General features: G+C 34.6%; 1 protein-coding gene across 5 annotated transcripts in view; it reads right to left on the reverse strand.

Annotated features, from left to right (window-relative positions):
• pcdh15a (protocadherin-related 15a) overlaps positions 1-17,590 on the reverse strand; it is a 406,352-nt gene that overhangs the window by 123,407 nt on the left and 265,355 nt on the right. For all 5 annotated transcript variants that reach the window (XR_015504985.1, XR_015504984.1, XM_087277644.1 and 2 more), the window contains 1 exon segment: positions 11,760-11,984. Coding sequence is in view for 3 of the 5 variants with exons in the window: in XM_087277644.1 (XP_087133770.1) it covers positions 11,760-11,984 (225 nt within the window). In the remaining 2 variants the exon portion in view is untranslated.

A 17,590-nucleotide genomic window follows, 5' to 3' on the forward strand; every position in this document is an offset into this window, starting at 1 on the left:
TTTCATTTCCTCAAAAACATGTCACATAACCCTGATAAAATATGTTGAAAAAGCCACTTCTTTTTACTTTTCAAGGTTTTATACATTAATAAACAAGTAGCACTTTAGTAGTAAGCAGTGCTTTCAACACAAGATATTTACTGCCTGCATATACTTGCTCAAAAATATGTCACTTAACCTCCAGGAAATAGGTTTCAAAGCTATTTATTTATACTGTGTACATGAAGTATTTCAAACAATTTTTTCAGACATTTTATAAATTAATGTATAATTAATAGTTTGAATTAAATAGTACTTGTGACACAACTACTGTACATTTTAAAATTACACACACACGCAGACACACACAAACACTTTTAAAATATATTATTTATAGTTTCCATAGAGCATATACATTCTAAGCCTAGCATCTCTTATTAAGTCTTGCAAAATATATACTGCACATATAAATAGCACACTGTCATTGTTGTCATTATTATTATTATTATTCATAATAATAATAATAATAATAATAATAACACATTTTAGAATACGTAAATGTAACTTTAATTCATATGTATTATATAATGAATAGAAACAGCCTTCTAAACATAATGAATTATAGAATAATTACATCTTGAACAGTATCATTGAACATCACAATATTAGAATAACGTATCAAATTCTTAACACTCCAAACTGATGTACTCATGCTGTGTTTGCCAAATTCTACTTTGCAAAACAGAAATAAACCGCCTTTCAAAAAATAAATTCAAACAAAAGCAGTTTTTTCTAAATGCAAATATGCATAATACATTTTTAAAAAAACTATATAACTAACTGTATACTAATTTTACACCTCATTTTGAAAATGAATATTTTTTATGCATTTCTCAGTGAATATATTTTGATGCATTTGAACAAAACTGATTTATTAAACAGATATATTTATTAAAATAATATTTTATTCATTAAAAATCGTTAGAAATATAAAGATATCTGTATTTATATTTTTTCCTTTCTTTTTAATCCTTTTTTTGTATTGTTATTTAATATTTTTACCTAACATAAAATAATATTACATTTATTTATTTGTATAATTATTTATTGTAAATGATTTTGTTAGAAAAGCTCCAGATTGGCTTCAGTACTGGGTAATCTAATGTATATGCACAAATATAATATTTTATAGCTTCCTACATAAGATATGTACTCATATATGTTGAGCACTGTATATACACACTCACCGGCCACTTTATTAGGTACACCTGTCATACTTCTAGTTTCCAGTCAGCAAATCATTTGACAGTAACTCAATGCATTTAGGCATGTAGACATGGTCAAGACGATCTGCTGCAGTTCAAACCAAGCATCAGAATGGAGAAGAAAGGTGATTTAAGTGACTTTGAACATGGCATGGTAGTTGCTGCCAGAAGGGCTGAGTATTTCAGAAACTGCTAATCCACTGGGATTTTCATGCACAGGGTTTATAGAGAATGGTCCGAAAAAGAGAAAATCTCCAAAGAGCGGCTGTTCTGTGGGCACAAATGCCTTGTTGATGCCAGACGTCAGAGGAGAACGGCCAGACTGGTTCCAGCTGATAGAAAGGCAACGGTAACTCAAATGACCCCTCAATACAACTGAGATATGCAGAAGAGTATCTCTGAATGCACAACATGTCGGACCTTTCTGCTGAAACATTTGGATGGTAGGGTTAGAATTTGGCGTCAACAACATAAAAGCATGGATACATCCTGTCTTGTATCAACAGTTTAGGCTGGTGGTGTAAAGGTATGGGGATATTTTTTTGGCACACTTTAGGCCCATTTGTACCAACCGAGCATCATGTCAAAGCCACAGCCTACCTGAGTATTGTTGCTGACCATGTCCATCTCTTTGTGACCACAGTGGCTACTTCCAGCAGGATAGCGTGCCATGTCATGAAGCGCGAATCATCTCAGACTGGTTTCTTCAACATGACAATGAGTTCAATGTACTCAAATGGCCTCCACAGTCACAAGATCTCAATCCAATGGAGCACCTTTGGGATCTGGTGCAATGAGAGATTCGCTTCATGGATGTGCAGTCAACAAATCTGTAGTGACTGCGTGATGCTATCATGTCAATATGGATCAAAATCTCTGAGGAATATTTCCATTACCTTGTTGAATATGCCATGAAGCATTAAGGCAGTTGTGACCACAAAAACCCGGTACTCCTAAGCTGTACCTAACAAAGTGGCTGATGAGTGTAGATACACACAGATTATACCGATATCATGCAGCTCTCTAGGTTTTCAAACCAAACCTCTTTGAGATATAAAGGTTTAAATAAAAACCCATTTATATTCAGCATCTCTTCATTTTGAGAAGCCCACCTGAAAAGCACTTTATACAGTAACCTCTAACCCCAGCATGAGCTCAAGAGGCTGAAACTATAGGAGAACAGACATGGATCTCAATGCAGCCGATGGGGCAAGGATCAAAACAGCTGTTCACAGGGGTCAAGTGAATGTTCTTAGGGGTCTCGGAAGCAGACGGATGTTTCACACGCTGCCTAATAGTCTGGAGAAAAGCATATTTCCCTGCAAGACTTTCCAAATCTCCCATGAGCCTGTCGATGATGACTCTGCCCTGACATTAATAATATTGCCTTCTCCTCAGCTCAAGCATTATTACACTCTTTTTGACACCATCTCTACTGCTGTAAAACCAACAGGGTGCATACTTTGCTGAGTTGAAGGTAAACATCACTGAGAGAACAAAGAAACTCAGAGATTCAAGACACTTCTGAAGATTGCAGCACAATTACAATTTATCTGAAATAAAACACTTGATGCACACTGCATGCACGTCTCCTGGGGTTTCATTTAGCCTAATAAAAAAAGATGGCATGATCTAGGAACTCAAGTTATAATAATAAGGGAAAACAACCTTTAAGAACTATTCTGCAATAAAATAAAATAAAATAAAATAAAATAAAATAAAATAAAATAAAATAAAATAAAATAAAATAAAATAAAATAAAATAAAATATAGAAGAATGAAATTACTAACTGGCAACAAATGAGATCTAAAACGGAACAAAAACTATAATAAATAAATAAAATAATATACAAAGATTTTATTTATTTAAATAAATAACAAAAAAGAGAGAATAGCACATATTAAAATTAAATGAAAAAAAAAACTCGATGTAAAAAACATAATTACAAAATTAATAAAAACGATAAAATACTGGGTCCCACTTTATATTAAGTGTCCTTAACTACTATGTACTGACATCACAAAATAAATACAATGTACTTACTGTGTTTATAATGTATTTGAGAACACTTGTGGTGCTTTTGAGTTGGGATAGAGGTTGGGTTATGGACAGGTTTGGTGGGATGGTCAACAGTGTATTTACAAATGTAACTACAAAGGTTAATTACAGATGTAATTACATACATGTATTTAATCAAGCATAAGTACACAATAAAAACATGTATTTACAAAACAAGTACATTGTAACAAACTATTAGTTCCTGTGTAAGTACATATTAGTTAATGCCACTTAATATAAAGTGGGACCAAATATTGTTATAAATATTAGCATATTTAAATAATTCTGGATAAACTGAAATAAAATAATAAAAAAATAAAAATAAAACTATATAAATAAACTAAATAAACTACAAACATTATATAAATGTAATATTATTAAAATGAGCAATACAATAATAGAATTGTCCTCATAAATGTTAGCAGATTTATCTTTTTTGGATTTTAAAAAATAAAACTAATAAAATAAATAAAACATCGTTACAAATATTTAAACAAATCTGTACTACGAACAAGAGAAAAGGAGAAAAGCACATATTAAAATTATAATTATTAATTTTAAAATGAAATTATATCTAAAAATTAAAGAATAAAAAAAATCAATAAAAACAATAAAATGTCATCATAAACATCAGCACATTTAATCCATTACAGTTCAGAATAAAAAAGATAAAATAATGATAAAAAAATCTAATAAAATAATATATTGAAGAATTAAATGACTAACTAGCAATAGCATGAGCTAAAAATTGAACTAAAACTATAATAAAATAAATGAAAAAAATGTGCATGAAGCACTTAAAAAACTGGAAAGAGTTAAAACCTAAAACTGAGCTAAAACTAAAAAAAATAAATCAAACATAACTGCAAATATTTAAACAACACTAAAAACTAAGAACACAAAAAGAGAAATGTACATTTTAAAAATTATAAACTGGATTTTATATACAATAAAAAAAATATCAATAAAAATAATAACAATTTCAAATACTACAACACTTACTAAATTGTGGATAAAATAAAATAAAATAAAATAAAATAAAATAAAATAAAATACTGAATAACTTAAATGACTAACTGGCAATTAATACAGTATGAACTAAACCTGAACAAAACCTATAATAAAATAAATAAATAAAACATATATACAAACATTTTTCTTATTTTTTATGTAAACTAACAACAAAAAAGAGAAAAGTACATAATAAAATAATAAAAAAAAACTATAAAAATGAAAGATAATTTAAACATAAAATATCATCATAAATAGTATATTCATTCTGCATAAAATAAAATAGACATTCCAGAAGCACTTAAATGACTAACAAGAAACAATTAAAAACTAAAACTGAACTAAAAGTAATAAATAATTGAAACATAAACAAATATTTAAACAAAAACTTAAAACTTCACAAAAAAAGAGAAAAGCAATTTTTAATATTAGAAACTGTAAAATAAATATAATTATGTCTAAAAATAAAAGATATTTAAAATCATCAATGAGAAATATGATCATAAACATTAGCACATTAAATTCATAAATAAATATTAAATCAACAAAACGCAAATATACCTTTCATTAATTAAATTGAATTTGTTAAATATAAACTTGAGAAGCGGAGATCATTTTAATAAATAGCGAGTGACCCTGTGGTGATGTGGGTCGATGCTCATTTGCATATACTTGCTCTGGACTTAAAACCATTGAGCAAGCAGTGATCAAAAGAAGCAAAACTGAATTAATGAGCCATTTGTGGCCGTTCACAGAGCATGTGTGCAATGACCTCATTGAGGTCGGTCAGAAAAGGTGTGCTTCATGAAGCATTAGATGCTTTATTTAAAAGAAGAAAAGTAACTGGTTCACATTAATCATAGGAATTACAGACTTAATTCCATGCCTTAGTTCCTTTCTAAATTCATATATTGTATCAAAGTTCAAAGTGCAAAAAAAAGCTATTATGTGAGTACAATATGTACGTCTTTTTCATAAAAGCCTCCAATACTTTTAACAACTGCAAAAAAAATAAAAAAAATAATAAACTTTTGAAAACCACTTTAAAGGCACAGTGTGTCATTTTTGCCACTAGAAGGAGTGTATTCACAAAAAACAAAGATGCCATTACTGCGTGTGGGATTATGTTTTATGGTCTTCATTTTGCAGAAATCTTGCCTCCAATAGTTCTATCAACTCTAAAAAAAATATATAATAATAAAAATAATAATAAATCAAAAAGCTTGAAAGCCACTTTGAAGGCACAGTGTGTGATTTTTGCCACTAGAGGGTGTGTATTCACAACAAACAAAGGTGTATTTTAAGGACGCCATGATTGAGCGTAGAGATATGGGAGTTGTGGTCTTCATTACGCTTGCAGAACACTTATTATCATGGTAGTATAAATCAGAGAAAAGATTTCTTCTAATTAAAATGTGAAATATTTGTCACGCACAGACAACCTGCACACAGAGCCTATTAATTAATTGTAAATATATTCTAAAATACTTAATTAATTGTTTCGCAATCAACTTCCACAATAAGTCTTTGCACGTAATGACTTTATATTTTTATATTTAACACTTTGCTTATCTTAAAGAAATTTGTATTGTGAGAACAAGTGGATTAGTTTCTCTGACGCCATTTTGGATTTTGCCTTCGTCATACTGTGGTCCTAAATTGTTAAATCATCTTTCAAAATGTCTTTTCGGATGCAAAAGAAAAAAAAAATCAAACCCGATATAAATTTTTTTATGAGGCAGCATGTCAATACCAACCCAGACTCTTTTTAAAAAAGTACCACTATATGCATTCCTGGAGATCACGGAATACGACCTAGTAGGTATGTTTTGCAGTATTTGTTTATCACGAATCCACTGTTGGCTGACTGAATGACTGAACCACACTCCTCCTTCCTTAAACCCAAGCAATAGTGTTTTCAAAGGCACTGATTGACCAGCGCCAACCCACTTACCTAAACCCAATCGACAGTATTTTCAAAGCGATGCAGAAAAAGAAAAGCCCTCACCTGATCTTTACCACATTTTTAAATTTTACCACATTCTCACCCTGTTATTTACTTGTTTATTTTATTTGTTTGCCTTTTGTTTTTGTCTGACCCACTTTTTGGAATCGTTCTTTGCAGGACTCAAACACCATCATCGTGGTCAACTTCACTCTGCGTCTCACTCGCCGACGTACATGGTTGAGCTACTGGACAAACTGGTAACAACGGTAAAGCCTTCCATATGGAGGTATGCGGTCAGCTGGTAAGTGCGAAAAGAAAAGGCATCATACCACATACCACCCATAGCTATCTTTAGAAAATGATATGAAGCCATACATACTTCTGGCTACTTTATTCGTGATCTCCAGAAATATAGAGCTACGTTTTCTGAATGAGTCTATGTTGGTCAATAGGATTAACACAATGAGGTCGAATTTCTTTTATAACGTACAAAAATTACGCATGAAAATTTCACATTCAGTGTTTAACTTAAATCTGGATACATTCAGGCTACACAAGTCACAAAACACCGTCCAGGGTCTCTGCAGATAACATGATGTCAAATAAAAGACTTTTTAGAACCTTTAAGTATTAAATTTAAGACCTATATATAACACGCAAGAGAAAATGTAAAAGCACAAAATTAGGGGTAAAATATATGTATTTAAATTAAGCAGTACTAAAGACAGGTTAAATGCACCATTGAACTACAGAAAAAAACAAACATCTTAAGGCTGATTTATACTTTCGCCTGGCGCCGCATCGCACACCTCACAAAATGGATGAGGCTTTTATAGCTTACATGTTCACTATTGCCATATTTTCTTAAATGACGGGGCAGTCAAAAAAAAAAAAAAAACAGAAATTCATTCCAATTAGCCACTCAATCAAAAAAGTAACAAATTGATGTTAGATACAATTGAGTTTTCTGATGTTTAATGGGAAACAAAAGTGTAAAAAACGTGTATATTGTACCTTTAAATTATTGGTGGTTCCTCCTGTGCTGGTTTAAGGCTGATATATGCTTCTGTGTCAAGCCCATGCATATGCTCCGGCACAGCCTGTGTGTGGTTTTATAGCCCTCACTGTAGCTGACATCAACGCTGATGCGCACCTCTCAAAAAATTTAACTACGCGACACCTCGACGCAGAAGCACAAGCTCTGTGATTGGTCGGCTTGGGTAGCTGTGAGGAGTGTGAGGTGCTGAGAGCTGAGGCAGATGGGGCGTGTGTTTACAAGTATCAAGTCTCTTAAAGGAGCTCCAGATGAAAACTTTTATTTTGTGTTTAGCCTATGATTAAAGTTGTTACTCGTCGGCCGGTTCTCGCCAAATGAGTTTGTTTGAGAAGTTTTAGCTACTTGTACATTAAGGTAGCATTAGAAAACAACTAAACACCCGTGAAGTAACTCAACACAGAGGAACATTTAAAGCTACTGCCAGGTAGCATTTCAGAAGTGTTATTGCAGAGCTACACAAACAAGTATAAAGAAGAAGTATAAATGCACGACTACACAAAATGCAGCCATCGTGGGTCATGCCGATCACTCAACGTGGAAGTATTTAGACACTACTACATAGTAAAACTTAGTCACTCTAAAAGTTCTGAAATTAATCCAGGTTTCAGCAATAGAGCCCTGAAAACATTCCTCCAGCACAAATGCTCCTATTATAGTTTAGTTCAGGTTAGTGTTTCAGCTACTTCGTTAACTATTAATATACAAATCCTCTAATTGAAAAGCACAACATTTCAATCAGATTTACATAATTAAAAAAATGTAAGTTCTTACACGAAGTTTAACAAGTTGACTTTCCGTCACACTGGCTCCAGCTGCTGTAAACTGGAGGAGGCTAATCCGTCTGTTCTGATCCAGCGGCTAATCTTCAGAGGCGCTGGAGTGCGCTCCTGTTCAAATCCTCACATAATTGCAGTCACAAAAAGCTAATGAGTCATTCAGGCTTGGAATAGCAGTGCCAGGCTAGCATCGGAATCTGCGCTGAGCTTTTGTCTGTCACTCCTGTCACCGTCAGCCAGAAATATCACAACAAGAAAGTCCGTAAACGCAGGAGAGGATCCAGGAAACAACGCCCACAGTCCTTGCCAACATAGCGGTTTCTTTTTCAAGACTAATTGAATTCAATGATCCAATCTTTTGTGGGAATTACTGGAACAGAGTCGGTCGAGCTTCTAAAACACTATGGACAGGCTTTTAAAAGTTATAATCCAATCACCAGTACTAGACCTGAGGAAACTTCGCTTCTGTGCTCCCAAATTGAAGCTAAACATTAAAAAATATCTGTTAACAGTTTCCATATTTCATGTTTTTTGTTTGTTTATGGTCGTGTAGCTAATTCGAATGTTATCACTCGATTGAATGGCCATTATCAGCTGATGGATATGGGCCAGTAGGGGCCTTCTGCGCCTATTAGTAGCCTCAGAAGGCTGTAACCATCCATCCACGTGGTTAATTAGCTATAGATCACATACAACTGTGGCCAAAAATTAGTGAGTGAAATTAGTGAAAATTATTTATATTTTTTTATTAAATTTCCCTTTAATTGTATTTTATTAATGTCTGCCATAGGGGTAACTGTGTTTTATTAATGTCTAATCCTACCCCAACCATCACAGTAATGTAAAAACAGATCTGGATCTGGAGTCTTCTCTATTAGTATAGCTGATAAACCATGTGGAAGGATGATAACAGCCTTCTGAGCCTACTAGTAGTACTGGCCCATATCTATCAGCTGATAAACACTGATAACGCTCATTCAATCCAGTGATAACATTCTAAGCGGGTGATGTGAATTGCATTATTGCATTATTATATTAATTACTTGATTTCTGCTCTGTCGACTTTTGATATTGAATTCATGATGTTGATTCAACTCTGCAGTTTAACAAGGTGACCTTTATTGACAATTCAGTAGTTTGAAATAATATAATGCATCATAAAACATTTATAGATAAATATGTCTATCAAAGTGTTAAGCAAAGCTTGCAGGCATATGTCTCATTTTACAAAAATGGTATCGGATCAGTTTAGGGTTTTAAATACTCGCCGATATCGATGCCAGATTTTTTGCAGTATCAATGAATATTTCCAATACTAGTATCGGTATAGGAACAACCCTAGATTTACCTGGCATGAAATGTTCACACAGTCAAAAGTAAAAATGCATGATACATCAGTAGATTCTGGCTGAAGATTTGCACTCGCACCTTCAGGCTTGCACGCTCAGGCAACGGCGCTTCCTCTGCAAGTGACGTCATTTACAATTGCCACCTGAGGCCGCTTGCATAAAAGTCCTACAGTAATTGAACTTAAGGGAGTACCTGATGCAAAAAAATTCTGAGGTAACAAATTTTATTAAGATCGTTGCAACAAACTTCTTATCTGTCACCCTTACTCAAGTGCCTTTTTTCTAAGCGTTTCACTGTAGTTTCTGGCTACATATGGCGATGGGTGCCACAGATGCTACAGTTACGTAAACAGATCGTAACGAACCATGAATGCTTGCCTTACAAAAGCTTTGCAGTGATGTTACACGTCATCTGTTCCACCTTCTTTCTGTTAAGCCAGTCGAGACGTTCCCTTAGAGTCGATCTTGACATTATGTTTGAATTTGCATCTGTATTTTGTACTGTCTGGAGCCAGCACCTACGCTTTTCACTCATCATAGCACATGTGCTGCTGATGATGTGACAATAAAAGTGATTTGATTTGATTTGATTTGGAGGACCTATAAAACTGGGCTGGTATCATGTAGAGACTGCACTGCAACTGCAATTTCATATGGATGCACTCCTGCGCAGATGTGTTAACATATCAAGACATTTATATTAGTCAATTAATAAATTGTTTTATTAAATTATTTATTAACAGTCCTGTGAGTCTTTTATCTAAAACATTTTTTTTGGGGTGAGAATGCTTGCATGTTGAGTCTCATTTGTTCAAGGGAGCTGATTGGGTCCCTTAAATGTTTTAAGAGGAAATGGTTACTAAGGACTGAGGGGAAATAATTGACGGCAGTCCTAAACTCCTTAATTCGTTCTTTTTTTTCTCCCTACAAATCAACTTTTACTAAGGGTACCATAACCTTAAACAGTGATTTTTTTGGTTAAGGACTTCAAGCAACCAAGCCCTGCACTCTCCTGCCACATCACTTGCATCAACATCTGCATTCTTGTTTGCAATCATCCTAAGACCTGCTGAATAAAAAATAGCTTCCCAAGTCGCTCAAGAATCATTGCTGTAAGTCCATAATGTGCATCCGTTAGTTGTAATACAACAACTCCTTGAAATGTTTAAAATAAAAACTAAAATTCAAATTTGCCTGGTGTTTTATTTTTTATTTACAACTGTGGAAGAATACCTTGTGTGTATATTTAGACCTGATAGTTCATATAAATAAATAATAAGCTTTGCTGGTATAAATGTTAATAGTTGCCTCCTTTGGTAATTTTACATTAAAGCATTATAATCATAAGATGAATACACAAACCGATTTTCTGGGGGTTGGGCGGGGGGGTCTGTCATTGTATACAACTTAAGTACTTAGAATTATTTGACAACGTCGTCACTGTCAACGACAGTCAAACAAACTAGAAACTTACTTTCGGTTTATTTGTGTTGATTTCAAGTGATGTGACAGGTGCAGGTGTCGATTGAAAATAAAGTCACTTTCATAGGAAGCATGGGTGCAAGCCCGAGAGTCCAAGCCTGAAGGTGCAAGTGCAACTCTGTAACCAGACCCCTCTCCGATATATCGGTGGCCATATCGTTAGATAATACTTTTACGAAGTTTTTAAAATAAAATCAGTTGTTTACTGTATAAAAATAGAACATTTTGAACAATTTTTATTTATCGGCTATAGTATATTGGCTATCAGCCTCCAAATCGTATAAGTTATTGGTTATCGATATCGGCCAAAAATGCATATCGGTGCATCTCAAGGCAAAAGCCTTAAAAAACACATGTAAACAAGAAACATTTTTGAAACTGATTAAACTTTGCAATGACTCCACACATCATGAGTGTTTTCCACTATGGCTCCTGTTCAGCTTTAATCTTGATACAACATTGCAGATCCTACTATGTGTCTATTGCAGATGCAAACATTGTGATATAGATGCTGAAATGATATACAGTTGAAGTCATAATTATTAGCCCTCCTATAATTTTTGTTTGTCTTTTATCAATGCTTCCCATATGAAGTTTAACAGAGCAAGGAATTTTTCACAGTATTTCTGATAATATTTGTATTGTGGAGAAAATCTTCTTTCCGTTAAACAGACATTGAGGGAACAACATACAGGGGGGTAATAATTCATGAGGGCTGTATATTGCAGCCCTAGTTCAAGCCATCTCCAAACGCATCCTGCAGAACTTTTTTTAGTTTCTTGCCCCGCGGTGATGAAACTGTGTTTTAAGGCTGATGAGTGGCTCTCGCTTACCGTGATTCTAACGCTGACTGTGGCCGTTCCTGGAGGCAGGACTCCACCATGATCCAACGCCTCCACTTCAAACGTGTAGGTGCTGTTTCCTGCTGCCAAGGACTCAAAGTCTAGCGCCTGCAGGACTGATATGACGCCGGTCAGACGGTTCACGGCGAAGAGCTGCAGAGCCGCTTCTGTTTTTATCCTGTAGGTCACATTAGAGACCAGATCGGCATCCACCGCCTGAAAGATATGAAGAGAACAAAGAGAATAAAGGTTAAAAGAGACAGAATTAATGATACCATCCACACTTTGTGAAGTACAGCAGGAAGAAAGGAGCCTAACAAGTTCTGTAAAGGGATAGTTCATCCAAAAAAATGAAAATTACTTTTTCAAAACCTATTTAACCAAATCAGTCTTGCTTTTCGGATTCAAATTAGAGAGTAAAATATAAGATCTTTTCAATTTTGGGTGAACTATCCCATTGAAAAGTTCACCCAAAAATAAAATGCTCACATGATTTACTTCTGTTGAGGGTCAAAGATGAACAGAAGAACAAGAATCAAACAATACAAGTGTAATACAGCTTTACATTTCCCTACTTTGTTTAAAATAAGTTGGTTTTTTTAACTTCGTTTAGGCTAGTCTTATTTGTTTCCTTCAGAATTGGCAATAACTTTTTAAAATTCGAGTGACAAAAAAGTTTATCCTTCTAATTTGAATCTGAAAAGAAAGACTGATTACTTGTTGGCTAGCTGAACTGCTCAAATTCAGATAAGTTCAGATTAGTCCATAAGGCAGAGTCCTAACATGGTGACTTATATTTGGATAGATGGTTTTGCAGACCACGCTTTTGAAATGTTACCACGTCTGCTGATTTTAAGCAACAGTCATTAACCATCTCTGGGCTTAAGTGCTCCAGTTTATGGAGTTAGTATAGTAGGAGTGTGCAGGTTATGATATTTTGGTGTGTTTCTTATTAAAAAATTTAAGAAGAAAGGTTTAGGTTAAAGTTTTATCCATATAATTTGAATCCGAAAGCAAGACTGATTAGTTGTTGGCTAACTGCTCAAATTCGTATAAGTTCAAATTAGTCTTTAAGGCAGAGTCTTAAGATGGTGACTACTGTATGTTTATGTGTGTTGTTTATGTTTGAATGTATGGTTTTGAAGTGTTGCCACATCCACTGATTTTAAGCAATGCTCATTAACCACCTTTGGCTTACGCGCTCCAGTTTATGGAGTAAGTATAGTAGGCGTGTGCAGGTCATGATATTTCCGTGTCTGTCTTATTAACTTCTAAGATGAAAGGTTTAAGTTTTTATGTGCTTTTTATTTACAGTTTTTGCTTCTTTTTTTAAGAGCTGGCAATACTAATGAGTCAAGAAGATGAACCTTGTTCTCTTGCATTTCTTGAACTGAGCACAGAAAAGAGGCTCTTGATGCACTACTAAATTAGATAGTTTCAAGAGTTAAAGGATAGACAGCATTTTAATGTCATTGTTTTGCCCCCCACAGTTTTTCCTAACCTGTTTTTATAATGAGAAGGAATTTTGAAAAATGTTGGTGCGCTAAAAAAATTGTGTTCAAACTCTGCATTTAAAATTAAACACAATTTTTACGTATTTTTTTTGGAACAACTCAATTGTTTAAATACTCAAATTTGTAAAAAAAAACAAAAAAAAAAAGATTCAGTAATTCTAATCAATTTGTTTTGAGAAAACACAAATAAATTGTGTTATGCTCAGCATTTTACTGTGCAAAATAGGTTAGGGTATTGCTGATGTCTACAGCTGTCTCAGTACAACCATTTTTCAAATGTTCTTTTTCTGTTTCAGTTGAACGATAGATATTTACCTTTATGCATTTACAGAAGCTTTTGTCCAAAACATTGTAGGTAGACTTTAAAAAGTGATTATTTACTTTACTTAAAAGCGACAGGTTGAGTTCAATTAAAAAATTTTGTAAACCCACCGTAACTTGGAACTGTTCTATAAATTGAACTTAATTTTTATAAGTATGCACACACTTCATTTACTTAAACATTTTAAGGCAACGGGTTTACAATGTTTTAAAGTAAAGTCAACTAATTATTTTAAAAGCAGCATGATTTAAAAACATAAATCTTTTTTACAGTTTTTTTTCTTACACTCAAAAAATGCTGCTTGTTCAATCTACACTGAAAAAAAAAGTTGACTCAACTTTAAAATTGAGTTTTAAAATTGACAAACTTCAGAACAGTTGAGTTGGCTCATCTTTTAACCCAATTACTGCACTTGATTTAAGTTGAGTAAATTGTCCTGAAGTTTGTTGTCTTAAAATTTTAAGTTGAGTTCACTTTTTTTTTTTTTACAGTGTAATTAACTTAATTAAAATGAGCTGAAAACACAATTCTTGAGATTTTTGGGGGAAAATTAAATGGTTTTATGCTCAATTCACTTAAATTTGTTAAGTTAACTTAATTAATTTGTGTTGGGAAAAATGGATGAATTGTGTGAAACCCTGCATTTTTACAGTGTGCTCTGCCTGGGGATTAAACCCACAGCCTTCTTTTGCACCAAAAAACAGAAATAGATTCAGAAAAAGACGAGTAAATTATGTTTAGTGAATTTACTTAACAACTAGTTGAATAGTTAACCAATGCAAGTTAATCATGATTGCCATTGACTGCATTTTTCAAGAGTTAATTCGCTTATGACTTTCATAAATAATTTAACTGTATATATAGAGAATATGAATAAAGCAGTAGTTCATTCATTCATTCATCCACTCATCCATTCATTCATTCATTCATACAATTATTTTCTTTACGGGTTAGTCCCTTTATTAATCCGGGGTCGCCACAGTGGAATAAACCGCCAACTTATCCAGCATGTGTTTACGCAGTGGATGCCCTTCCAGCATCTCTGGAAAAAATCCATACAAACTCATTCACACACATACACTACGGACAATTTAGTCTACCTAATTCACCTGTACCACATGTCTTTGGACTGTGGGGTAAACCGGAGCACCCGGAGGAAATCCACGCGATAGCTGGGAGAACATGCAAACTCCACACAGAAATGACAACTGACCCAGCCGACGCTTGAACCAGGGACCTTTTTGCTGTGAGGCGACAGCAGTACCAACTGCGCCACTGCATCGCCAAGGTAGTTAAAAAAAAATTTATTTACTCAATATTTACCTACCTTCAAGTGGTTCCAAAATATTTTTTTATAATTCTGTTAAACACAAAAGAAGATATTTTGAAGAAAGCTGAAAACTACTGGCATCCATAGTCAAATAAAATACCATGGAAGTCAATGATTACAGCTTTCTTCAAAATATCTCCCTTTTTGTTTAATAGAGGAAAGAAAGTTAAGCGAATGGTGTAAGGTTTTAGGGAGAAATATCCCTTTAAGCACTAAAACTGACAACCATATTTAGCTGCAGTGTGTACAAATCTATTCCCAAACACACCATGTGAAATCTTACTTGAAAGGTGTGCTTGAACTATCATTCTTCAAAACAAATACCACTTGATATTGTTATATAATTCGCTGACATTTATACATTGTTAAGTGTGCCTCAGGTGTCCAGATATATTTTAGGGGGAAACACACACACACAGAGGCAGACTCGCAGATGTGCATGTGAAGCTGATTAGGAGTGAAAGAAACAGACAGAAAGAGGGGAGACGCAGCTCTGTCTCTCTGTGGGTGTGGGACCTTTCAGGTGTCTTTTCTTTGATGTAGGAAGCACGAGGAATTAAATTCTACACCGATCTCAATGCTTTCAGAAGTGTATAAATAAAGCCTGGGACCCCCAGAGAGCAGCAGCGGCGCAGGGAATCTGATTAGCTGATCGTCCCCGGACCAAATTCTGTCACCGGGACCCACAGCGCTCAGACACCAGCCGGTGCTGCAGGGACCCGGAGGTGTCAGACACACTGAGATAAAAATACAGCTGCAAGATCACCGGCTTCAAACACTGTCACTCATTTGCCCCTCAACTACACACTACATACACACAGAACCTTATTTTCCCTGCAATCTGAATCCAAGAGAGTAATTCACCTTTTTTTGAGAAACACACATGCGCGCGCACACACACACACACACACAGATCAATGATGTGTGATATAGCCTACTGTAACGTCTGCAATTACAGTATATGACATAAATTTCCCCGAGCGAGAATGACATCGACACACACACACACACACACACACACACACACACACACACACACACACACACACACAATCACACACACAATCACACACACAATCACACACACACACACACACACACACACACACACACACACGTACACACACACACACACGTACACACACACACACACACACACACACACACACACACACACACACACACACACACACACACACACACACACACACACACACACACACACACACACAGGCACATGGCTTTATTACTTTATCCATGACACACATTTTATGTTTCTATGACACAACCAGTTCTGTCTGGTTCTTGAATATGATTGGCTGATAGTCATGTGATTTCTGTAATATCAGAACTCTTATAGCCTCTTCACCTTTCTGTATTATTCCGCCCACATGACAGCAGATCAATTAACTCACTACAGTTTGACAAATATTGCAGCTGTTGGACAACATAATGTACTTTTGAGTCTTTTTTAGGTAAGAATATACTGTAGTTGCAACTATGCAATTATTTTATAAGGATAGGGCCTTTTTAAAAAAATGTATATATATATATTTTCAGAGATTCAGCACATTGGCGCCATCAGCAGTGCAAAGAAATTGACGGTTGATGTTCCAACACAAGATGGTGACAGAGAGAAAAACTCAATCTACAGCAGATCAAATCATTATAGATCAGGTAAGTGACATTGTAAATCAAAATCAATCTGTCTCTTGTATGTTGCAGTCCTGTATTTAATACAGCAATTTGTTATTGTTTGCTTCGCTTTGCTTTTTTTTGGGTTAATTGTTGTGACCTCCTATTTGAAACAGAGAAATATTGGGAAATCTCTGTAGACTGATGGTATTTGATGCCGTTTAGCCTTATAATCTTAAAATGCAGAGGAAAATCACCTGTTTTGTCATCACTTTAGTTTAGACATTACACTACAGAATCATTTAAACACTAGCTCTAAAGTGACGTTGGTGAATGAGCAACGGTTTCTGCTGTTCTGACGCTGTAGATTTGATTTGAATGAATGAATGGTGAAAAAAAGTAGTTCCCCATACAAAAGGATTTTTGAGACTCCCTGTTTCATTTTATTTTTTATATGCACGATTATGCCGTTGAACTGTTGTATAAATGCTATATCACACTCCTAGTAGTGCAATATGGCTTTATATAAGCGCTGGTGGGACACTAATGGCCCATTTCCACTGAGTGGTATGGTACGTTATGGTTCGGTACACATTTATGGCCATTGTCAAAAGGAACCTACTGTAAAAGCAAACTGTACCGTACCACTTTTTGGATACCCTTTGCATAGGGTACCTAGCACCATAAAGTGTATCAAAAGGCAGAGCTAGACATGCAACTGAATGATATTGGTTTACAGAGATACGTACACAAAACAGGAGAATAAAAACAAAGGAAGCTCTATTTTAAAAAACACAGCCAAGACATTACACTATAATACTATATCCATATAATAACAAGCCATGGTCAACATGAGCTCAAACAAACCTTGTTGTCGTCTTAATAAACAGCCACAAAGCAAAAAAAAAAAAGAAAAAAAAAAGAAGCAGAATCTACCCTGTGCCCCGTAGTTTTTTTACAAGGCAGTCTAAAGCGCGAGCAGTTTCGCTTTCTCGTGTGCGTTGCCGAGCATCTATATTTG

The sequence above is a fragment of the Danio rerio genome, chromosome 13, assembly GCF_052040795.2.
Source record: "Danio rerio strain M-AB ecotype USA chromosome 13, GRCz13ab, whole genome shotgun sequence".
In the NCBI taxonomy this organism is placed as follows: Eukaryota; Metazoa; Chordata; class Actinopteri; order Cypriniformes; family Danionidae; genus Danio; species Danio rerio.